The following is a 20,997-nucleotide window of genomic DNA, read 5'->3' on the forward strand; positions in this document are numbered from 1 at the left end:
AAGGTAACAGTTGCTTCTAGGGATGGGCGATAGACCGGTTCAAATTATAAATGCCAACCGGTATAAATTTTCGAGTATGCAAAACACTGCTGCATTGGAACAGACTGTGCGTTCCAATCAGAGGTTGCACTGCGAATATTTGTTACTCGTTTTATTATTTTTATTAGTTTTTGAATTGTTGTTATGAATAAAAAATTGCATATTGTGAGGTATACCTGACGAAGGTCGCATGAACGAAACTTTGTATTAAATAAATGGTGCATTCGCAAGCAGCAGCATGTGTGGGATTTTGTTTCTTGTTTACTTATCTCAGATATTTTTCCTATGTACCTGTTGATAATTTATCAGGTGTGCTTGTTTTTGTTTTTTTCTGTTTTAAGAATATTGTTATATAAAATTGTGAAGTTTGTCAGGTTAGTGGCATCAAAGGTTTAAAAGATAGTCAAAGTTTGGTTTGAGGCACTTAGTAATACTGTAGGTGAACTAGGTATCTAAAAGCAGACATGGATATTGGGGATGTTTTTGAAATAATCACTTCTTTGTTCTTTTGAATGGACAGCAATTCTGATTGTTAAATTTACACACATTTCAATCAGTACAGCCAGTCATGTAGCTGTAATGCTGCGCTATTATTCAAATTATTATTATTATTTTTTTCCATGACAGACTATTATTGTGGTATCAACTGTTTTACATAAAAATTACCGCTAAACAGCACATAAAAAACTAAATGAACCATGGTTGGTTGCTTCATATGTCAGGCAATCAATCTTTTCCTGTTTAAGTGAGGGTTATTGGCCACAATAAGCTGCAAACTGGACATTTCCAAGATCTTTCCATGATCCTTCCAGCTGAACCTTAACTACTTGCTTAATGGCATCCACAAATGCAGTTACCACATTCCTCTTCCAAATGAATTTATCTCTGCCATTATTACAGCACAGCCTCTGAAGAAACTTACCTTAAAAAGTAATGAAACATCCTCACAGAGACATGAAAGATAAACTGCGCAGCCACCATGCGTAATAAGTCACATTTGCAAATCAAATGTATATAAATCAACATTTGCTTGACAGCGGATAAACAGGAACACATTAAATCTGACCAGGCGGAAAATTGCTTTAGTAAGCCACACTTGAGGAATCCACAAGGAGAAATAAACAAATATACATAGAAACAAACAAACAAATAGCGTGGCTAACACATTTGTTCCAGCAATGGTTATTTGTGAGCCCAGCTGTTGGCTGGTATCTGTAGTTACACTTGGACAGCAGTTTTGCCCTTTGCTAGTGCCATACTGTACCTGTCTATATGTTACATAGTTATGTGTGCAAACTTGTGCAGAGCTGAAATTTTGAGATCTCTCCTATATTCCAACATAGGTTTTGGAATAATGGTCAAGACACCAGGGAGGATGTGCAACATGGTGGAGTAGCCCAAAAAATATTTGGACATTTAAAGCACACTTGAAAATATCTGAACGTCTTTGCATTATATAGCAAAATATATAAACAAATAGCATTTATTTTAAATCACATACATTTCACAAATGTAAAGATATTATTATGGATGGATGGATGGATGGATGGATGGAAAGATGGAAAGAACTGACTTCAACTAAAAAAAAAATCACCTTTAAACATAGTGGTTAAAATTAACTGGGGAAAAATGGCTAAAAAAGTTACTTATTTTGTTATCTAATTCAATAACATTTAGACAGTTTTAACTGTGACTTAAGTATCAAAAAGTGTCCAGATATTTTTGGACACTCAGATTGCCCCAACACTGATTGCCAGCAAATGCACCACTGAGACTGGTTGTAAGCTGTTGACCCACCTTGGGAATCCAACACTGCCTTAGTATCTCTTTTGCTGTTTTCGGTAGCTTCCATATAACATTCATCCAACCCTATTAAGATACAACCATAAGCCCAGTCCATAAACGTAATGAATGGAGTTTGTTGTAAAGATGATGAAACAGGCGTTACGGCTGCGTTCTCTCGCTCATTTGAGACTCATTAGTGTGCGTCTCCAAAGAGACAAATGGGGGTTTTGATAAATAAGTCATGGGGTAGTGTATCACCAAGGAACTCCTCGATGCTCCCTTGGGAAGTGCATGATTCAGTAATGCTCTGCCTTCTGTTTGCTCTCATAAACAAAGATATGTCCCCTACAATAATAGCAGGAATAGCAAAGAACTGCTGGTGTATATACAGTACAGTATGTGATATCAAGACTTGTAGTGCAAATAGGGGTGACTTAAACCATAGTTTATAACTCTGATTTACACAGAGCTGTTGGCATTAAAATCTTTAGTAATAAAATAACAACAGTACTTTCTGCAAAAATGTTATCCATGGAATATCAAATACATTACACTGTAATAGTTGTCAGCAGGAAGACAGCCTACACAGAGACCAAAACACAAAGGTTTTTTTTTTTTTTCTTCTTGAAAGATGTGAGGATTCTCAGGTTCCACTGCCTCAATTATAATCAGCAGAACTAACATGCTGCTGATGCCAAATTTGGAAACTGAACAGTTTGGTTGAGCTGAGATTTATTTTATATTTATTTTTCATTAGTGCATCATTGTTTTTCAACTTCTTTTCCGCTTTGAGAGAGTAATTAAAAATTAAATACGTTTTTCATTTCATATCTTTAGATTGTCAAAAATGTCAGCTACTTTCGTTTTTAGATACATCATAATGTCTATGGTTGATCCATTAAGCTAGACAAGGATTTCAAACTTAGTAGAAATTTAAGCCTTGTCTGTGTAGTTGTAAATGTTTGTGAAGGTACTTATGAAATCTTACAAAACCAGTCAAGAACATGTCCACCAACATTTTGCATGTTTATATTATTTTTGAGATTATTTATTTATTTATTTATTTTGCATTACGGCTCACCGAAAGTGGGTTGGGGGTGCTTAATTGTCATGAAAAAAAAAATTATACAGTATTTATATACATGTATGTGTATGTATGTGTATATGTACGTGTGTGTGTATATATATATATATATATATATATATATATAAGTATTCAAACCCCTTCATTTTTTTCACATTTTGTTATGTTCCACAGGGTTCCCGCGGATCCTTAAAAAGTCTTAAAATGTCTTAAATTCAGTTTTCCAAAATTTAAGGTAATAAAAAGTCTTAAATATCTTAAATGATACAGCACAATTCTTAATTATCATTTAAAGAGGTCTTAAATTTGGGGGCGGAAAGATGGGAATCGTGATATGAACTAATGTGATTATCAAACTTCAAAAGAATACGATTTAATTAAATAAATGCATGCACTGCTTCTTTAAGAGTGTAAACGTGGCACTGTATTTTATCCATGCACGTGAGGGCTTGTGAGTGTTTCCAGCTGTTGCAGAGCAGTTTGCAATCTTTAAGCTATTTTGGAAATTTATGACAAGCTATCACTAATGATCACCTGTCAATGATGATGATATAATGTTGATGAAATATGACAATGTTTACTTTTAATTGTTTATATTGTAGTACATTATAGATTATTGTAGGAGTGCACATTTTATTTCCCTTATCAATTTGAGTGAACAGCTGGATGTAGTGAAGCACAAACATTTCAAAACAAGAGTCCCCGGTGTATTTCAGCTTTTAAACTTAAAAGTTCTGCACTATGAATCAAATCAAAGGAAAGCCCAAGAACATTTCTTATAGGCTTCCAATTTTAAAAACTATTGGCAGATTAATTGCCGTTCTTTCAACTCATTATCGTATCAGCAAAATCCAATATTGGTCAACCTCTAATTTGTATTTATTTATATAATGGTACATAAACCAATTTTAATGTGATATATATGTGGAAAACATGTCTTAAGTATTTTAAACTAGCATATATCCTACCCTGTTTTACTGATAAGCAATGTTAAGGCCATTTTGAATGTGTACCCCTGCCTGCTTAAGTAAGAGTCTGTGATAAATGATTTATTTTGAGATTATGTGGGTTTGTTTTGGTATGGTGATACGGTATTAATTTTATTTGTTCAGGTCTTGAAAAAGGACTTAAAAGGAGAGTCTTAGATTTGATTTAAAAAACTCTGTAGCAATGCTGTTGCTGGCTTAGGCTAAAATGCTTTAAATAATTTTTTCCCCACATCAATCTACACTCCATACCCCATAATGACAAATCAAAAAACAGATTTTCGATAAATTTGCAAATTTATTAAAAAGAAAAAAACTGAAATATCACATTGACATAAATCTTCAGACCCTTTGCTATGACACTTGAAATTTATCTCAGGTGCATTCCATTTCTCTAGATCATCTTTGAGATGTTTCTACACTTTGATTTGAGTCCACCTGTGACAAATTCAATTGACTGAATATGATTTGGAAAGGCACACACCTGTCTATATAAGGTCTCACAGCTGAAAATGCATATCAGAGCAAAAACCAAGCCATGAGGTCAAAGGAACTGCATGCAGAGCTCGGAGACAGGATTGTGTCAAGGTACAGATCTAGGAAAGGCTACAAAAAACATTCGGCTGCATTGAAGGTTCCCAAGAGCACAGTGGCCTCCATAATTCTTAAATGGAAGAAGTTTGGAACAACCAGTACACTTCCTAGAGCTGGCCGCCCATCCAAACTGTGCAATCGGGGGAAAAGGGCCTTGGTAAGAGAGGTGACAAAGAACCCGATGGTCACTCTGGTTGAGCTCCAGAGAACATGTGTGGAGATGGGAGAAACTTGCAGAAGGACAACCATCACTACAACACTCCACCAATCCGGGCTTTATGGCAGAGTGGCCAGATGGAATCCTCTCCTCAGTGCTAGACACATGAAAGCCCACTTGGAATTTGCAAAAAAGCACCTAAATGACTCGCAGACTGTGAGAAACTTGATTTTCTGGTCTGATGAAACAAAGATTGAACTGTTTGGCCTCAATTCCAAGTGTCATGTCTGGAGGAAACCAGGCGCTGCTCGTCACCTGCACAATGCCATCCCAACGATGAAGCATGTTGGTGATAGCATCATGCTGTGGGGGTGTTTTTCAGCGGCAGGGACTGGGGGACTGGTCAGGGCTGAAGGAAAGCTGAAAGCAGCAAAATACAGAGATATCCTTAATGAAAACCTGGTCCAGAGTGCTTAGGACCTTAGACTGGGTCAAAGGTTCACCTTCCAACAGAACAATGACCCTAAGCGCACAGCCAAGACAATGCAAGAGTGGCTTAGGGACAACTTTGTAAATGCCAGAGCCCGGAATTGAACCCAATCGAACATTTCTGGAGAGACCTGAAAATGACTGTCCACCAATGGTTCCCATCCAACCTGACAGAGCTTGAGAGGATCTGTAGAGAAGAATGGCAGAAAATCCCCAAATCCAGGTGTTCAAAGCTTGTCGCATCATTATTAAATTATTAAATTAAGTTACATTTTCAAAGTTATCAAATATCTGGTTTTTCCTTTGTCATTATGGGGTATGGAGTGTAGACTGATGTGAAAAAAATAAAATAGTTTCAAGCATTTTAGCATAAGGCTGCAACATAAGTAAATGTGAAAAAAATGAAGGTGTCTGAATACTTTATGAATGCACTGTACATATACATATACATGTATGTGTGTGTGTGTGTGTGTGTGTGTGTGTGTGTGTATGTGTGTGTATATATATATATATATATATATATATATATATATATATATATATATATATATACAGTACTGTGCAAAAGTATTAGGCACATAAGATGTTTCACTAAAACATTTTTCTTAAATTGTTTTTTTATATCTTCAGCTTTAGTGTGTCAATAGGAATTATACATTTTAGACTCCCAAACATTCCTTTTGCAAGTAGAGTAGAATAGAATAGAAGAGCAGGGAGCACTGCAACAGATGGTATGGCCCCCACAGAGCCCCCACTGAACATCAAGTCAGTCTAGGATTACATGAAGAGATAGATAGAAGAACTGTGGCAAATTCTCCAACAAACTTGGAACATCCTATCTGCCAACAACCAAAAAAAACTTGTGTCTATGTGTACCTAAGAGAATTGGTGCTGTTTTGAAGGCAAAGGTGGTCACACCAAATATTGATTTAGCTTTTTTATGTTTACTTGACTTTAAATGACGTTAATTGATGAATGACAACTATTGATGCTATTATTTTTAAAGAAATTCTCACTATGCTACATTTTTTCACAACTTTTGCACAGTATTGTGTGTATATATATATATATATATATATATGTATATACACACAGTATATATAAAACTCAGCAAAAATAGAAACGTCCCTTTTTCAGGACACTGTATTTTAAAGATAATTTTGTAAAAATACAAATAACTTTACAGATCTTTATTGTAAAGTGTTTATACAAAGTTTTCCATGCTTGTTCAATGAACCATAAACAATTAATGAACATGCACCTGTGGAACGGTCGTTAAGACACTAACAGCTTACAGACGGTAGGCAATTAAGGTCACAGTTATAAAAACTTAGGACACTAAAGAGAACTTTCTACTCTCTCTGAAAAACACCAAAAGAAAGATGCCCAGGGTCCCTGCTCATCTGCGTGAACATGCCTTAGGCATGCTGCATGGAGGCATGAGGACTGCAGATGTGGCCAGGGCAATAAACTCTAATGTCCGTACTGTGAGACGCCTAAGACAGTGCTACGGGGAGACAGGAAGGACAGCTGATCGTCCTCGCAGTGGCAGACCATGTGTAAAAACACCTGCACAGGATCGGTACATCCGAATATCACACCTGCGGGACAGGTACAGTATGGCAACAACAACTGCCCGAGTTACACCAGGAATGCACAATCCCTCCATCAGTGCTAAGACTGTCTGCAATAGGCTGAGAGAGGCTGGACTGAGAGCTTGTAGGCATGTTGTAAGGCAGGTCCTTACCAGACATCACTGGCAACAACGTCGCCTATGGGCACAAACCCACCTTCGCTGGACCAGACAAGACTGGCAAAAAGTGCTCTTCATTGGTGAGTCATGGTTTTGTCTCACCAGGGGTGATGGTCGGACTCGTGTTTATTGTCGAAGGAATGAGCATTACACTGAGGCCTGTACTCTGGAGCAGGATCGATTTGGAGGTGGAGGGTCCGTCATGGTCTGGGGCGGTGTGTCACAGCATCATCGGACTGAGCTTGTTGTCATTGCAGGGAATCTCAACGCTGTGCATTACAGGAAAGATATCCTCCTCCCTCATGTGGTACCCTTCCTGCAGGCTCATCCTGACATGACCCTACAGCATGACAATACCACCAGCCATACTGCTTGTTCTGTGATTTCCTGCAAGACAGGTATGTCAGTGTTCTGTCATGGCCAGCGAAGAACCCGAATCTCAATCACTTTGAGCACGTCTGGGACCTGTTGGATTGGAGGGTGAGGGCTAGGGCCATTCCCCCCAGAAATGTCTGGGAACTTGCAAGTTCCTTGGTGGAAGAGTTGGGTAACATCTCACAGCAAGAACTGGCAAATCTGGTGCAGTCCATGAGGAGGAGATGCACTGCAGTACTGCAGCTGGTGGCCATACTAGATACTGACTGTTACTTTTGATTTTGACCCCCTCTTTGTTCAGGGACACATTATTCCATTTCTGTTAGTCACATGTCTGTGAAACTTGTTCAGTTTATGTCTTAGTTGTTGAATCTTTTTATGTTCATACAAATATTGACACATGTTAAGTTTGCTGAAAATAAAATCAGTCGAAAGTGAGAGGACGTTTCTTGTTTTGCTGAGTTTATATATATTTCATGACAGTTAACCCCCCCCCCAACCTCCTTTCGGTGAGCCGTAATGCAAAAAATCTCATTTTCAATATAGTAGTTAAAAAAATAATAATGTTATGAAGTATGGATTGATTTGTTGTACTGCCTTTGATAAAAAAAAATTATGTAAAAAAAAAAAAAAAAAAAAAAAAAAAGCATTGTATTCTACTGTAAAAATGACTATTATACAGTAATAAGAATCTAAAGATCACCACTGAGAAAATGAAAACTCAAAAGTTAATTACCTTGATGCACTTCATTAATCAGAATTTGGGGAGTTGTGCTGAATGGTAATGGGGAAAAAAATCTTAATGGTCCTAACACATGCTTATTTATTTTTGACTTTTGACATGTTTTCTTAGGATTTTCACAGTCCTGACAGTTTAGATAAGAAACATTTTGAATAACCAGTATATTTATTACAAACATAGTGGACGACACAGTAGTTTTGTGGCAGACGTTAATTTAAACTTCAATTTGTATTAATGTTTGACGCGTCTTTATAATGTGATTCAAAGAGTGCTATTTGATTTTATAAAAACTTTTTTCATGGACACTCTAATACGTATTCCACACTTTTGGCACCAAACCGAAATATGCTTGCTCAGTTTAGATCTGTTCTTTGTTTTTTATTACATGTGGAGAGCAGAAGCTACTTATGGCCTCCAAACTTCATCCAGCTCTGATTTACCAGCTGTCTCATTTGGCTATCAGGTGTTACTTCTTCCCTGGCACTCTCTCTCTCTCTTCTCTCCCACTCACTCTCCCTCGCAAATCTCTGCCCAGCTCTTGCAAACACACTGCAAATTCTCTGTCTCCCTTGCCTCTAATCTGTCCACTGCTTGGGACAGCCCTGCACTGCAAACCACAGAAGGAAGAGTTCTGAGGAATGCCAGATCTCTGTTCAGTAGATCAGTATTCTGCCGTCTGTGCCAAGAACTTGTGGCTCACCCTTTGCCATTTCTGTCTCTTAAGAGACTCAATATCAAATGCCACCTTCATCCACCCAACGGCAAACCTTCTCGGGATAACAACAATGGCGGTTTACTGTAATTAATCATTTAATCAGAAAGGCAATTAGTAGAAACGTGGACCCTGGCGTGCACCCTCACCTTTGTTGTTTGATGCCAGTCCATCCCGCTGCGTTGCGAGCGGGTTTCAAAGCCCTGAAGTTCTCATTCTCTCTGGCACTGGGCCTCTCGTAGGGATCTAAGGCTGCCACTGATCTGTGTCTTTAATTATTCAGAGTGTATTAAATCTTAATTTCCAGATGCCTCCGTGTCTGTCTGCCTAATGGAGACCAAAGAAGAATTTTACATTCAGGAGACAAGAAAATGCTGTGAGCACTTGCAAATTATTGGGTAGCGCCCAAGGATACCAGGCCAGGACCGGGTTTCTTATGCTGTTTTAACTCAGTCCAATTTCAGGCTTTTCTTCTCACAAAATGGATTTTTGACTCCTTATTTGTATCGCTTTGCTTTATTTAATTTTATATTTTACATTTTATATACTTTTGTGCTTAGAAAGCCAAAACCTTGCTAACTTTTGCAGGTGAAGTCTATAATTTTTTGCCTCTAGTGGCAACAAACGGAATTGCAAAAATATTGACTGGCCAAAACTCATGACATTGGACTGGTCTAGATGCTCAAACAGAGTGATGTTTTGTTAGCACCATTGTCCCTTTTCAGTTTTTGGGTGTCAACTTAAAGATGGCTTACATATAGTTTTGTGTGGATATCAAGTTGGAATAGGAAAATATATTTTAACATTCAAAGCTATATAGTGATATACAGGGCATTTTTCTAATTTAATGAAATTTTTTTCATTATACAAATTATATTATAAGCATATCAGTTTGAGTAAAAAAGTTGCATTGAAATAAATCACATTAACAATTCCCCTTTTTACTTAAAAAAAACATGCACTCAAGCTAGCATGGACTTCAGAAGTTTATGCAAAAACCTGATGATCCATGTTATCCCAGGATGGTTTGAGAATGTTTCAAAGAGCATCTTATGTGCTTCAATGGAATCCAAAAAACCCTGACCTTTCATACAAAGGAGTCAACATGGTAAATCTCACAAGTTTGTTTATTTGACTAGTTTTTTTGTTTGTTTGTTTGTTTGTTTTTTTCATTTACATTTTTTTTTTCTTTTTTTTCCCCTCAAAATTCTAACAAGTTCTGCTTTCACATTTAAATTAGATTTTGAATCCGATAAATTTTATGTGGTCCCTTTTGGACTCCCCTGTATTTAGCGTGGCCGTTATCATTTTTAAATTGATTTTAGAATCTGTATTAATAAGAGTAATAAGTCTATAATTTTACTAACACATATTACTTTGGATTATGCCACATCTTCCTAGGTTTTGAGAGCTACTCTATTTTTAAGACATGTGGGCAGACACTCTAAAGCCCTTTTAGACTTCAAAGTCCCTTTCATTCGACATCAGGCTCCTAGAGTGGGTAGATCCACACGTTGTTTCTCCCTCACGGTTTGGACCATGCTAGTCAACAAGCTCCAGACTGCCTAATTAGATGGCAGCTCTGTTCCTCATCTGTTACCCTGATGAGACTTGCCAGAATAAGTAATTAAAACAGCAATATGGTAGGAAAGGATTTAAAGAATTTTGGTGATTCTGGCCTCAAATTGTTGATATCAACTGGTTAGAATTAAGAACAGGATTGTCAAATTTTTTAGCTGCTCATTTGATAGAGATAATGCATAAATTGGCAAATGAAGCTTTGCAATTGTTCTTACCAACTGAAAAATGGATATAATGTGGTTTAGTTCTGAGACTTGGTGGCTTATCTTGGTGCTTGAAGTACTTTTATCAAGGCTGGAAAACTGAAGAATTGAAAACATAAAAACCACTAAATCTGCTACATCAGCCCAGTGCTGGCCTAATAAAAATGACAGGGCATTTAGAATTTTTACAACACAGCTCTGGCTGCAAATATGCCTACAGTTCAACTTAGTGTGCTTAAGAGAATTCAGAGGGGACAGATATTGGGTTTTGTAAGGGTAACAAATCTTGAATGAGATCATATCTATCTCTAAGGAAATGTAGTCATTATACCAGGCTTTTTGTTTTGAATCTACAGTTCCCTTCCACTGTAAAGTGGTGCAAAACCAACTGACAGACTCCTGCTGGCCCAGAACTACCTCCTGGTTTACTGGACAGTCTTAGTAATCTTAAGGCTTCTTACGTGGTGTATCAAAGCAAGTCTTGGCTTCAATTGGTTAGATGAGCATCCATTCATCAAACACGTATGTCCTGGAAATGTACCTTTGAAGCTAAATCTGAATGTGTAGGTCTGGATCTTAGAAATGTAGAACTTAGAACCTTCATTCTTATAGCAGTATCTATAGAAATAAAGGAATGGTTTGCCAAAAATGAACATTTTGATGTCAGGTTTGATGTCAATGATGCTGAACGCCTTTGGTTCTCTTGTGTCATGTGACTGATCACTATGTGGCAAGTTTAAATATATAGAATTGCGAATGAGATATGAGATCCATGGCAGAGGAGGGAATTTTGGTTGGGGTCACCAAAAATCTCTGTTCAGAAATGAGGGAATATGAATGACCCAAGTGGGCTGCATTTGCTGTGTTTGCAGTGTGGGCTTTACTTTGAGTCTCTGCATCGCCCCACAGGTTCTTTTAAACTGAAGGGAAGGAGAGCGAGAAAGATAGAATGCAAGCGAGAGAGAGGAAGAAAAGATCAGTTGATATCATGTTTTGCTTGCAGTGGCATTGCTAGAGGCAGCATTTGAGCAAAACAAACAGCAGACTAGCAGAGCGCTGCTGCCAGCTAGCAGAGCCAAAAAACAGCCCTCCACTTTCCCTTAACACTGCTTCCCAAGTGTTGTGCTACACACTGCATCTCTCAGTGTTTCCTTGTACAACTCGCACCAAACATCAGGTTCTTATAATCCTGCATATATTTAAAGTGATAGTTCACCCAAAAATAAAAGGATTTGTCACCATTTCCTTACCCTCTTTCTTCTATGGAGTTCAAAAGGATTTTTTAGGCAGAATGTTCGACTCAGTCGCCATTAACTTTCATTTTATTAGGGAAAAAAAATGCAGTGTTAGTTAATGGTCACTGAAGCTGTCATTCTGCCTAACATCTCTTTCTGTGTTCCATAGAAGAGAGAAAATCAAATGGGTTTGGAACAACATGAGGGTGTGTAAATGATGACATAATCTTAATTTTTGGGTGAACTATCCCTTTAAAAACTAAATCAGCAACTGCGTCAGAATGCTTTGATATAGGTATAGTTGGAGCTGTGATAGTGTTTGGATTTAGAGCAGTTTATACTTTAGGTGTATCTCTCACTTGTTAACATGTGAGTTTGCTCGGAGTTCATTCCCGCCATGTGATTCATGGCTGTGGGGGCGCACACCACATGCTAACCTGGATTCCTGGCTTACTGGAGCCACAGTAGTTTCAAAGCAAATAAAGGCAGTACGAGGGAGAAAATGTGAAACACTTCAAAGCAATCCCAGCGGTACACCATTATTCCATTGTGCTCGGCAAGTGTGCCATCTGATCTGCTCTTTCAACTCTGTTTTGACACCTGTCAGGATGCGTAATAAATTAGTTTCCCATATTTTCACTCACACATTCTCCATTATTGCTTGAGCATTTGTGTTATCTAACAGCCTGATTGGAAATTCACTCTTTTGTCTGTCTCTATTTCTCTTTGTTTCTCTTTCTCCCTCTCTCTGTCTCTCTCCTTTTTATTCTGTTCTTTTCCACTTTTCTTTCATTTAAATTTTTTTCAGTTTCCTTTTCATTTCCTTTCCTTTCTTTTTCATTTTCCTGTCCTTTCCTTTTTATTCATTTCTTTTTTCTTTCCTTTTTTCCTCTTCCTCTTCCTAGTCATTTTCCTTTCATTTTATTCCCTTTTTCTTTTTCCTTTTCAGTTTTGATTTTCTTTACCTTTGCTTTTCCATTTAATTACCATGTCATTTCTTTCTTTTCCCTTTTCCTTTCCTTTCATTTTTTTCTTTTCCTTTTGCTTCTTCCTTTCCTTTCCATTTCTTTACCTTTTTTGCTTTTTATTCCTTTTCCTATTCCTTTTCACTCCTTTCTTTTCCCCTTTCCTCTCCTTTTTCCTTTCCTTTTCCTTTCCTGTTTTATTTTCCTTATCATTTCCTTTTACCCCTTTCCTTTCCTTTCTTTGTTTTGCCTTGCCATGCACTTAACTTTTACTTTACTTTTACTTTTATCTTCTTTTTCTCCCTCATATCCTTACAAGCACAAATGTACACACACATACACTGTAACCATTTTTCATGAGTGGAAGTGGACTCACATCCCTTCCAAAAGGCAGTTCTTATCAGATGGTCGGAGCATTTCATTAAATGCATAGTTTACAGCTATCTGTTCACCACCTGTGTGTTTTGATTGCCGAAATGAATGGCTGAGCCACAAGCATCTCTTAGCACCAGTCAGGTGGCTTAGCGTGACTGATACTACCTCTCTCCTCTCTGATTGGCTCTCGGGCTCTTTTATCATTTTGCCCTATGCCTTGCACAGTTGCTGAATAAACATTGTTAAATTGTATTCTGTCACATTTGTGGATTATTTTCCAAATCAAGGCAAACTAATCAGGTAATTATATTTCATGGCAGTTTAGTGAAAACAACCTGTCAAACTTAAAAACAAACTAAGTATAAAGAGATAGCAGAACTGATGATGATGAAGGAGCCCGAACCTTAATGTTTCACTGTGCAGACACACCCATTTTGTCTCTAAGTGACAAATATAACGCTAAATGATGCATATTCTAACATTTGAGTGCCCTTTTTGTATGTAATATACACAACTGTTATGTCACTAACAGAAAACAGTGTAAGCCTTCCATGGTACTACCATGATTGGCGAATATCACAAACCCTGACTAAAAGGTGTCTTTCACCAGATTTTCAGAAAATGACATTATTCTGTTACTGTAATATACTGTAGTAAGCTATTTACTTAATTATAGGCTACCTGTTTTTTTTGCAACATATAATTATTTGGACATGCATCATGGTAGTGCCATGGCATTCTTTGAAGTACCTTAAAGTACCATGTAAATGTGATTGTAGGTGAGTATGATAACCATCCAGTACCATGGCTAATGTCAAAGAACATAATTTTACCATCACTACACCATGGTACTTTTTATTTTTATTTTTTTTTATTTAGCATGCAGACACCATAGCAAGCAGATCATAACTGGATGTTACAAGCCATGTAAACAAGTTTCCTTTTAAACCTTTTGCTCTGGGCAATGAACCTAACATTTCGGGTTTGCAAATTGTGTTCTTGGGAAACTGATAAGGCTTCTCTGTGCTCGGCATACAGGTCTTTATTGACTCTGAACAAATTGCAGCTTTTCATTAGCAGTGAAACCTTCACCTTTGTGTACCACACAGTAATTGAACACTAACACTGGCTCGCTCCATTGAGAGGGGGGGAAACTGCATCACAGTCTATTTATTCAGTCACAACTGAATCGAGAGAGCGCAGCGCAGTATTAATAAGGCGACTGCCGCCCGAGGCAATTAAACTGGCAGCCCAATGGAACTCTGCAGAGTCACAGAGCTGCATGTGGCTTTCCCATCAGGTTTGTTTACAGAGCCCTCAGTGTGGCAATGCTAGCTCATATCTCTTGTAGATTTTAATAACGCCGCTGGTGTTCCGTACCCCTCCCGTTCAATTAGAACCAGAGGCACTGTAAATGGGAAATGAAGGTAACAAGTTTAGATGCCTTATCTGGCTCTGATGGGATGGACTGTGGTAAGATATAACCTGTGATTTTTCATATATCTTTTACAAAAAGTATTATAATTTTTCATAAAAGGTGCCATGGTAATATCACAGTATTTTTGGAGCACCATGGACTATGTAACCATGGTAAATATCAATGTACAATGAAATTACTGGTTAAATTGTACAGTAAAAAGTACAGTAAACGTACAAATGTACAGTAAACATGTCACCCTAAAATTAAAAGTATATTTTGCATAAAAAATAAGTCAATTTTTAGCACCATTAATATTTTGTGCAATGTGATTTTATTTCCATTAGGTTTAATGCAGTATATATACTGTATAACACTGTTTTATAGTCTTTATATATATATATATTTTTTTTTAATTTTTATTTCATTCAGCAGTTTAAAGTTTTTATACTGCCATGATGTATAAATATTAAAAAAATTAAAACATGCAATTGGATTTATTTATTTGTTTTTGCATTAAATCAGAATATGCTAAATTAAAATTAATGACAGTAATGTCACAATTATAAATGTCTTAAGGGTCCTAAAAAGAGGCTTCAGTTTTTTTGTTTTGTTTTTTTGTTTTTTTCTTTGGGGGGGGAAGTGGCCAAGATGTGTTAATTGAGAGGTATCATGAGATTCGAGACCTGTGTCTCTGCAGAATAAAAATAGGCGTTTACCAATCAGTGGGCATTTTCAAACCGAGATGGGCGATTTCAACTGCTTTACATGAATTGCCTACTACATTGAGATTCCCTACTTTCATTGGATAGTTTAGAAACGCCCATCCTGGTTTGGAAATGCCCACTGATTACTACATGAGATTACCCACTTTCATTGGATAGTTGAAAAATGCCCATCCCAGTTTGATAACACCAATAGACTGAGAAACATTACTGAACGCAATATTATTGTTCCACAGAGACCTATACTTCAGATTCACCTAATCATCTGATACATGGTACACTGTACCATGATACCATGTACCAAGTAGTTTTATAAAGCTTTTTTTTTTTTTTTTTTTTTTTAATCAAAGCATCAGAAGAAAGATTGATGCTTTGAGCTAGTAGCGTGCCTTCGATTATGGGCTGCAGAGCTCCAATGTTTTGGGTGCATTTCAACTTGTTCTTATGAAAAAGCATCAAAATAGTCATTTGTAATCTCTTTGTATGAATGTATTTATTCTAAAAGACTGGATTTGGTGTATTTAAATCTGAAGGCAGTTTTTGACAATAGGTCTTTCGGGGGTGAGGTCTCATGCCCATTGTTATGTTGCTGCTTTTCTAAAGTGCACAGTTGGCATCATAACTCGGGTGCAGATGCCAAGTTTTTAAAATAGCACACACCCCTAAAAAGCTTAATTGGATCTTGCTCTGTGCCCTGGTTTCTCAATCTGTTGGCATGACAATGGTGGCAATGGCCTTGAAGTCCTCCTAGCATCCTTAATATCCTCGGTTTCATTGCTTCTCATTTTAGCAGCATCACTGAAAGGGTTACAATATCTGAACAGTCACATTTTCTCAAGTAGTAGATCAAAAGTGTTTTTGATCTTCTTTTTGTTGCATCTCAGTGCTGTTATTTGAAGCTCTCGAAATTATAATGACAAGTCATTATGTTTTTCTGTGAAACACTGTTTCATACATTGTAAATGTGTGCAAACATGAATAAAACCTTTGTACCTCTGAACAAGCCTGACAAACAGAAACCCCATATGTTATGGTACAATCTACCAATCTACAATCTATCAAATCCTGTGGCTTGAGGAGAGGTGTGCTCTTTACTTTTCTAAGTGGATCAATTTTTTATTTTTATTTTTGCCTGACAGATGATAAAACCTGCAAAAAATAGTATTGACTTACATTGAAGGAAGCAAAATCTAGGGACCAGTCTACCTAGGGTGGGCTATTTTGAGTTGGACCAGTAAGCAACCACTTTCCAATGTCCTTGCAAGCAGCCACCAAGAATTCCCTTGGAATCATCTAGTAATTGACTAACATCCAGCCAGGACACTCTAGCAACAGCATAGCAATGTCTTGGAAACCACCCACAACACCCTAACAATCTAATGTGCAAAATTATATAGTTTTTCTTCATTTTGCAGGAGTGTCCTCAGATTATGCCGTCCACCCAGATCTACATCCCTGTTGGCATCATGAAGCCCATCACCCTGTTGGCCCGAAACCTTCCACAGCCCCAGTCTGGCCAGAGGAACTATGAGTGCATCTTCTATATTCAAGGGAAAGAGTACAGTGTCACGGCATTGCGCTTCAACAGCACTAGTATACAGTGTCAGAAGACCATGGTGAGTTCAAACCCTTGTTTTTTGGGTGTTCTTTTTTTTAATTCAAGAAAACCCCATTGGATTTTTTGGCTCCGTTATAGTTCTGGAGTCTTATGTAAGTACTAACTTTGTCTCAGATTTAAATAGACTAAAAATACATTCAAATGAGCCAGTTGTAGACATACAGTAAAGTTATAGAGCTATAAATGTAATCGGATAGCTCAGATAATATAGTCTTGGAACAGCTTGAGAAATGTTCGAAATCACTTACTTTTTCATTGCAGACTTTGTTATCTTAGAAAAACTGAGCACTGTTTGAGACATTGTTTTGATCTCTTTTGAAACTCTAGATTAGACATGTGGGATTGCTGAGGTATTTTTCTTAGAAACATTGGAGGTTGTAGACTTTAGTAAAAGTCTAATTGAGCGACAGCAAACTGATTTATTCTGATAAGCTAAGACCTCTTGGGATGCCCTGCTTTAAGGAACTGTGAGTTCCTTAAAGGTGTTCCTGTCACTCAGCCTCATGTTGTTCCAAACCCATATGTCTTTCTTTCATCCATGTGACATGAAATGACATGCTAGGCAGTATGTTCATCTGAGTCACCATTCACTTTTATTGCATCTTTTTTTTTTCCATACAGTGCAAGTGAATGGTGACTGAGGCTAACATTTTGTCTAACACCTTTTGTGTACCACAGAAGAAAGTAAGTCATACAGGTTTGGAACAACAAGAGGGTGTACTATCCCTTTAAGGGCCATTATTGGTGGAGAAAGTCAGAATGGCTGGGCATTTTCTTACAGCACTGATGACACGCTTTCTTCTGGCCAATCAACATCTTGTCTGGCTATCATAATTCCCACCAGGCACTGGGCAGAGACTGGTAGAGCATTAGGGCCTGACAAAAAACATTGTTCTTGTTATCTTTGTAACAAACTGCTTTGCGAAGGCTGTCATTAGTGACTGAGAGTGGAAGCTTGTGTAATCGAAGGCACCATTCTTAATTGACGGCCGTTTTAAGACGCTGCCTCTTTCTTCATTTTTCTCTTGTGTTGAAGTTCCTAGTGTATCTGAAGGGAAGCTAATTATATGGCTAAGAGTGTGCAGAGAGCTGTCTCGCTAAAGACTTTATCGACTGTTTGCTGTCGCAGCCATTTGAAATCGACAACGTTTGCAGCGTTGTTGACAAGAAGCTATTCCTCTGTCTCCACTAGAAGGATGCATCCGACAGAGTGACGTTAACTTTAACCATCAACGAGAGAGCAAAAAAACAGTCTGTGTATAAGCACTACCTCTCTTCTAATATTACAAGGCAGTGTGGATGCTTTTTGTATGGGGCATTACAGGTGTTGTTTTTGCCCAAACATGAGTTTTGAAAATCCTGACTATCCTAATTCTAATCCAACCTTGTAACCTGCTTTACCTTGTTCTTTCTCTTTTACAATTCTGGATATTAGTAGTTCATTTGTATCTTAGTTGAACTTCTGAAAATGGTGGTTTTTCCAAAGTTCATTCCTTTTGCATGGTCGCCTGCGGTTTATGTCTGTGACGGAACCATGCCGGGTTTGGTTCTGTGCTGCTGGGTATTCCGACAGTCTGTCACTCCTAATGAGAGCCGCAATTACAGCCATGTTAAGAACCACACTGCAATTACACCATTAAATGGCAACAATTATCAGTTACTTAGCGTGCAGTGATTTTAGCTTGAGTGCTGTGTAGCCCTGCATGAGAGTTCCATTACTAGAAGTAGGAGCATGTTTAGAATGACAGGCTTTGGCACAGATCAAGAGTCACTATTGTTTTAGTCATTCACTAAGTCACTCCTTAGAGATCAAATGACTGTTCATCAATAGGGTTGAATTGAATTGGTCCCGGAACATTCCCAACACTTCTGCATTAAAGCGGGTTGGCTAAGGTGCCAGACGGCAGGTCGGAGTTGAATCACCTGCTCAAGTCCTGCTGTTCTTTTCATTCATGCCACAGAAACCTTCTTCATCTGAGTGATTAATTACAGCGCAGACTAATGGTTTTTGTTGAATTCAAGGGTTTTGAATGATGTGCTTTGCCATAACACCACAGTTTTTCCAAAGTTAAATTTTTAGGTCATCGTCTGCAGTATTGGGGGAAATTCATTACATAATATGAGTAAACTAAAGTAACATTTTACTCTGAATTTGCACCGTAATACTGGATTTACTTTTTCAAAGAAGTGACACATTATTTTTCTGTTTATTTAATATATTTACTGAGGAATAAAAAAAAAGAAGAAGAAAAAAAAACTAGATGACTTCTCATAGAAAATACAAGGTTGTACAGTATGTTAACATTAGTTAATGCAATAGTTAACATGTATCAATGGACAATACTTTAACTGCTTTTATTAATCTTGGGTAATGATACTTTGTAATATGTTTTAATATTAAAAGTTGTAAATGTAAAGATTAATTTATGCATTACGAAGTAACATTAATCAAAACAATAAAACATTTAATATTTATAAATGAACACTAACCAAGATAAATAAATGCTGTGAAAAAGAATTGTTCATGTATAATGCATAATAGCTAATGGTTGTATACATTATAAGTTAATGTATACAACCTTATTGTAAAGTGTTATAAAAGTAACATAATTAGTTATTTTAATTTGGACTATGCAATAATGATAATTTTATAGTTTGATACCTAAAGCATTAACTTTTGTTAACATATACAACCTTATTGCAAATTTTTTACTAAAGTAACATAATTTGTTACGTTTAGGAGTAATGCAGTTATGTTAATTTAAAGTTCATGATACCTAATGCATTAACTAATTTCAACATATACAACCTAATTGTAAAATGTTACCAAACTAGTGTATTTTTTTACTTTTATATGGAGTAACACAATAATTTTCATTTATAGTTCACAATATCTACTGCATTAACTATTGTTAATGTACACAACCTTATTATAAAATGTTACAAAAGCGATGTAATTTGATACTTTTAAAAGCAATAATCCAATGTTTATTTAAAGTTCATGATGCCTATTGCATTACCTTATTTTAATGTATACAAAATTATTGTAAATCATTACCACCTTAACAGAATTATTTTACTTTTATTAGTAGTAATTTTTTATTACAGTTCATGATATCTAATATATTAACTATTGTTAACATTTACAAACTTACTGTAAAATTTTACCAATGTAACTTAATTAGTTTCTTTTATGAGTAACACAATGATGTTTATATATACTTCATGGGAGCTAATGTATTAATTAATGTTAATGTACACCATATTATTATGAAGTGTTACCAAAGTAGTATATGTTATTTTTATTAGGAGTAACGCAATAAAGTAGCACAATACTTTTAACAGTAAAGTTACCCAACACTGGTCATTAGCGGTCAGTTACATGCCAGGAAGATATAAGGAAACAGCTGGCAGGTGGGATCTCAGCTTAAAGCGGGCAGATGGTGTGTGCAGTATGATTAGGTGTGGGGAGCTGATTGTGTTTGCCTGAGATTGATCAATTCGATCCTTTGTCTCTCTGCTTAAGACAATGGAGAGACAGGTTAATAAAGCACCACTGAGTGTTGGGACGCAGAGGGAATCGGGTAGTCCTGACTCGATCGATTGAGTAAACAAAGGATATAAAGCTTGAGATGAGGTGTGGAGAGAAGGAAAAACATCACTGAGCATTAGCAGGTTGATACAGGGAAGAAGAACTTCTTATCCTCTGGTTTAAAATGTTATGCTGTCAAATTGAGGGCCAGCTACCTGCTAAGAACATACTACATGGTACAGATACCATAGGATACTATGGTGTAGACAGCTTTGTTTATTATAATGGAAGCGAATCATTTTTGTGTAGGGATGCACCGATCAGATACCTGGATATCAGTATTGGCTCCTTTACTGACCTTTTTTAATTTATAGGATATCGATCCAACAAGACTGACCCAAATCTGATACTGCGTGCTAATCATGGTCATTACTGTGAAGTTTCAAAAATGACACACACACACAAAAAAAAAAAAAAAAAAAAACTTTAAAAGCAACATTAAAGTAGTCCGTATTCCAAGTATCCTAAAACTATGCAATAGCTTTGTGAATGGAAAAAAGGCTGTGATTTAATTTAAATAAATACAAGTATAATATCCATGCACTATATGATTCAGAGTGAATGAGCGAG

At 36.9% G+C, this 20,997-nt stretch overlaps 1 protein-coding gene across 1 annotated transcript in view; it reads left to right on the plus strand.

Annotated features, from left to right (window-relative positions):
• The window catches only part of LOC127419296 (plexin-A1-like), a 304,625-nt gene that overhangs the window by 164,862 nt on the left and 118,766 nt on the right, over nt 1–20,997 (plus strand). The window contains exon 10 of the mRNA XM_051660595.1: nt 16,633–16,833. Within this exon, the coding sequence (XP_051516555.1) occupies nt 16,633–16,833 (201 nt within the window). The remainder of the gene's footprint in view (nt 1–16,632; nt 16,834–20,997) is intronic.

Source organism: Myxocyprinus asiaticus, chromosome 28 (genome assembly GCF_019703515.2).
Source record: "Myxocyprinus asiaticus isolate MX2 ecotype Aquarium Trade chromosome 28, UBuf_Myxa_2, whole genome shotgun sequence".
Lineage (NCBI taxonomy): Eukaryota > Metazoa > Chordata > Actinopteri > Cypriniformes > Catostomidae > Myxocyprinus > Myxocyprinus asiaticus.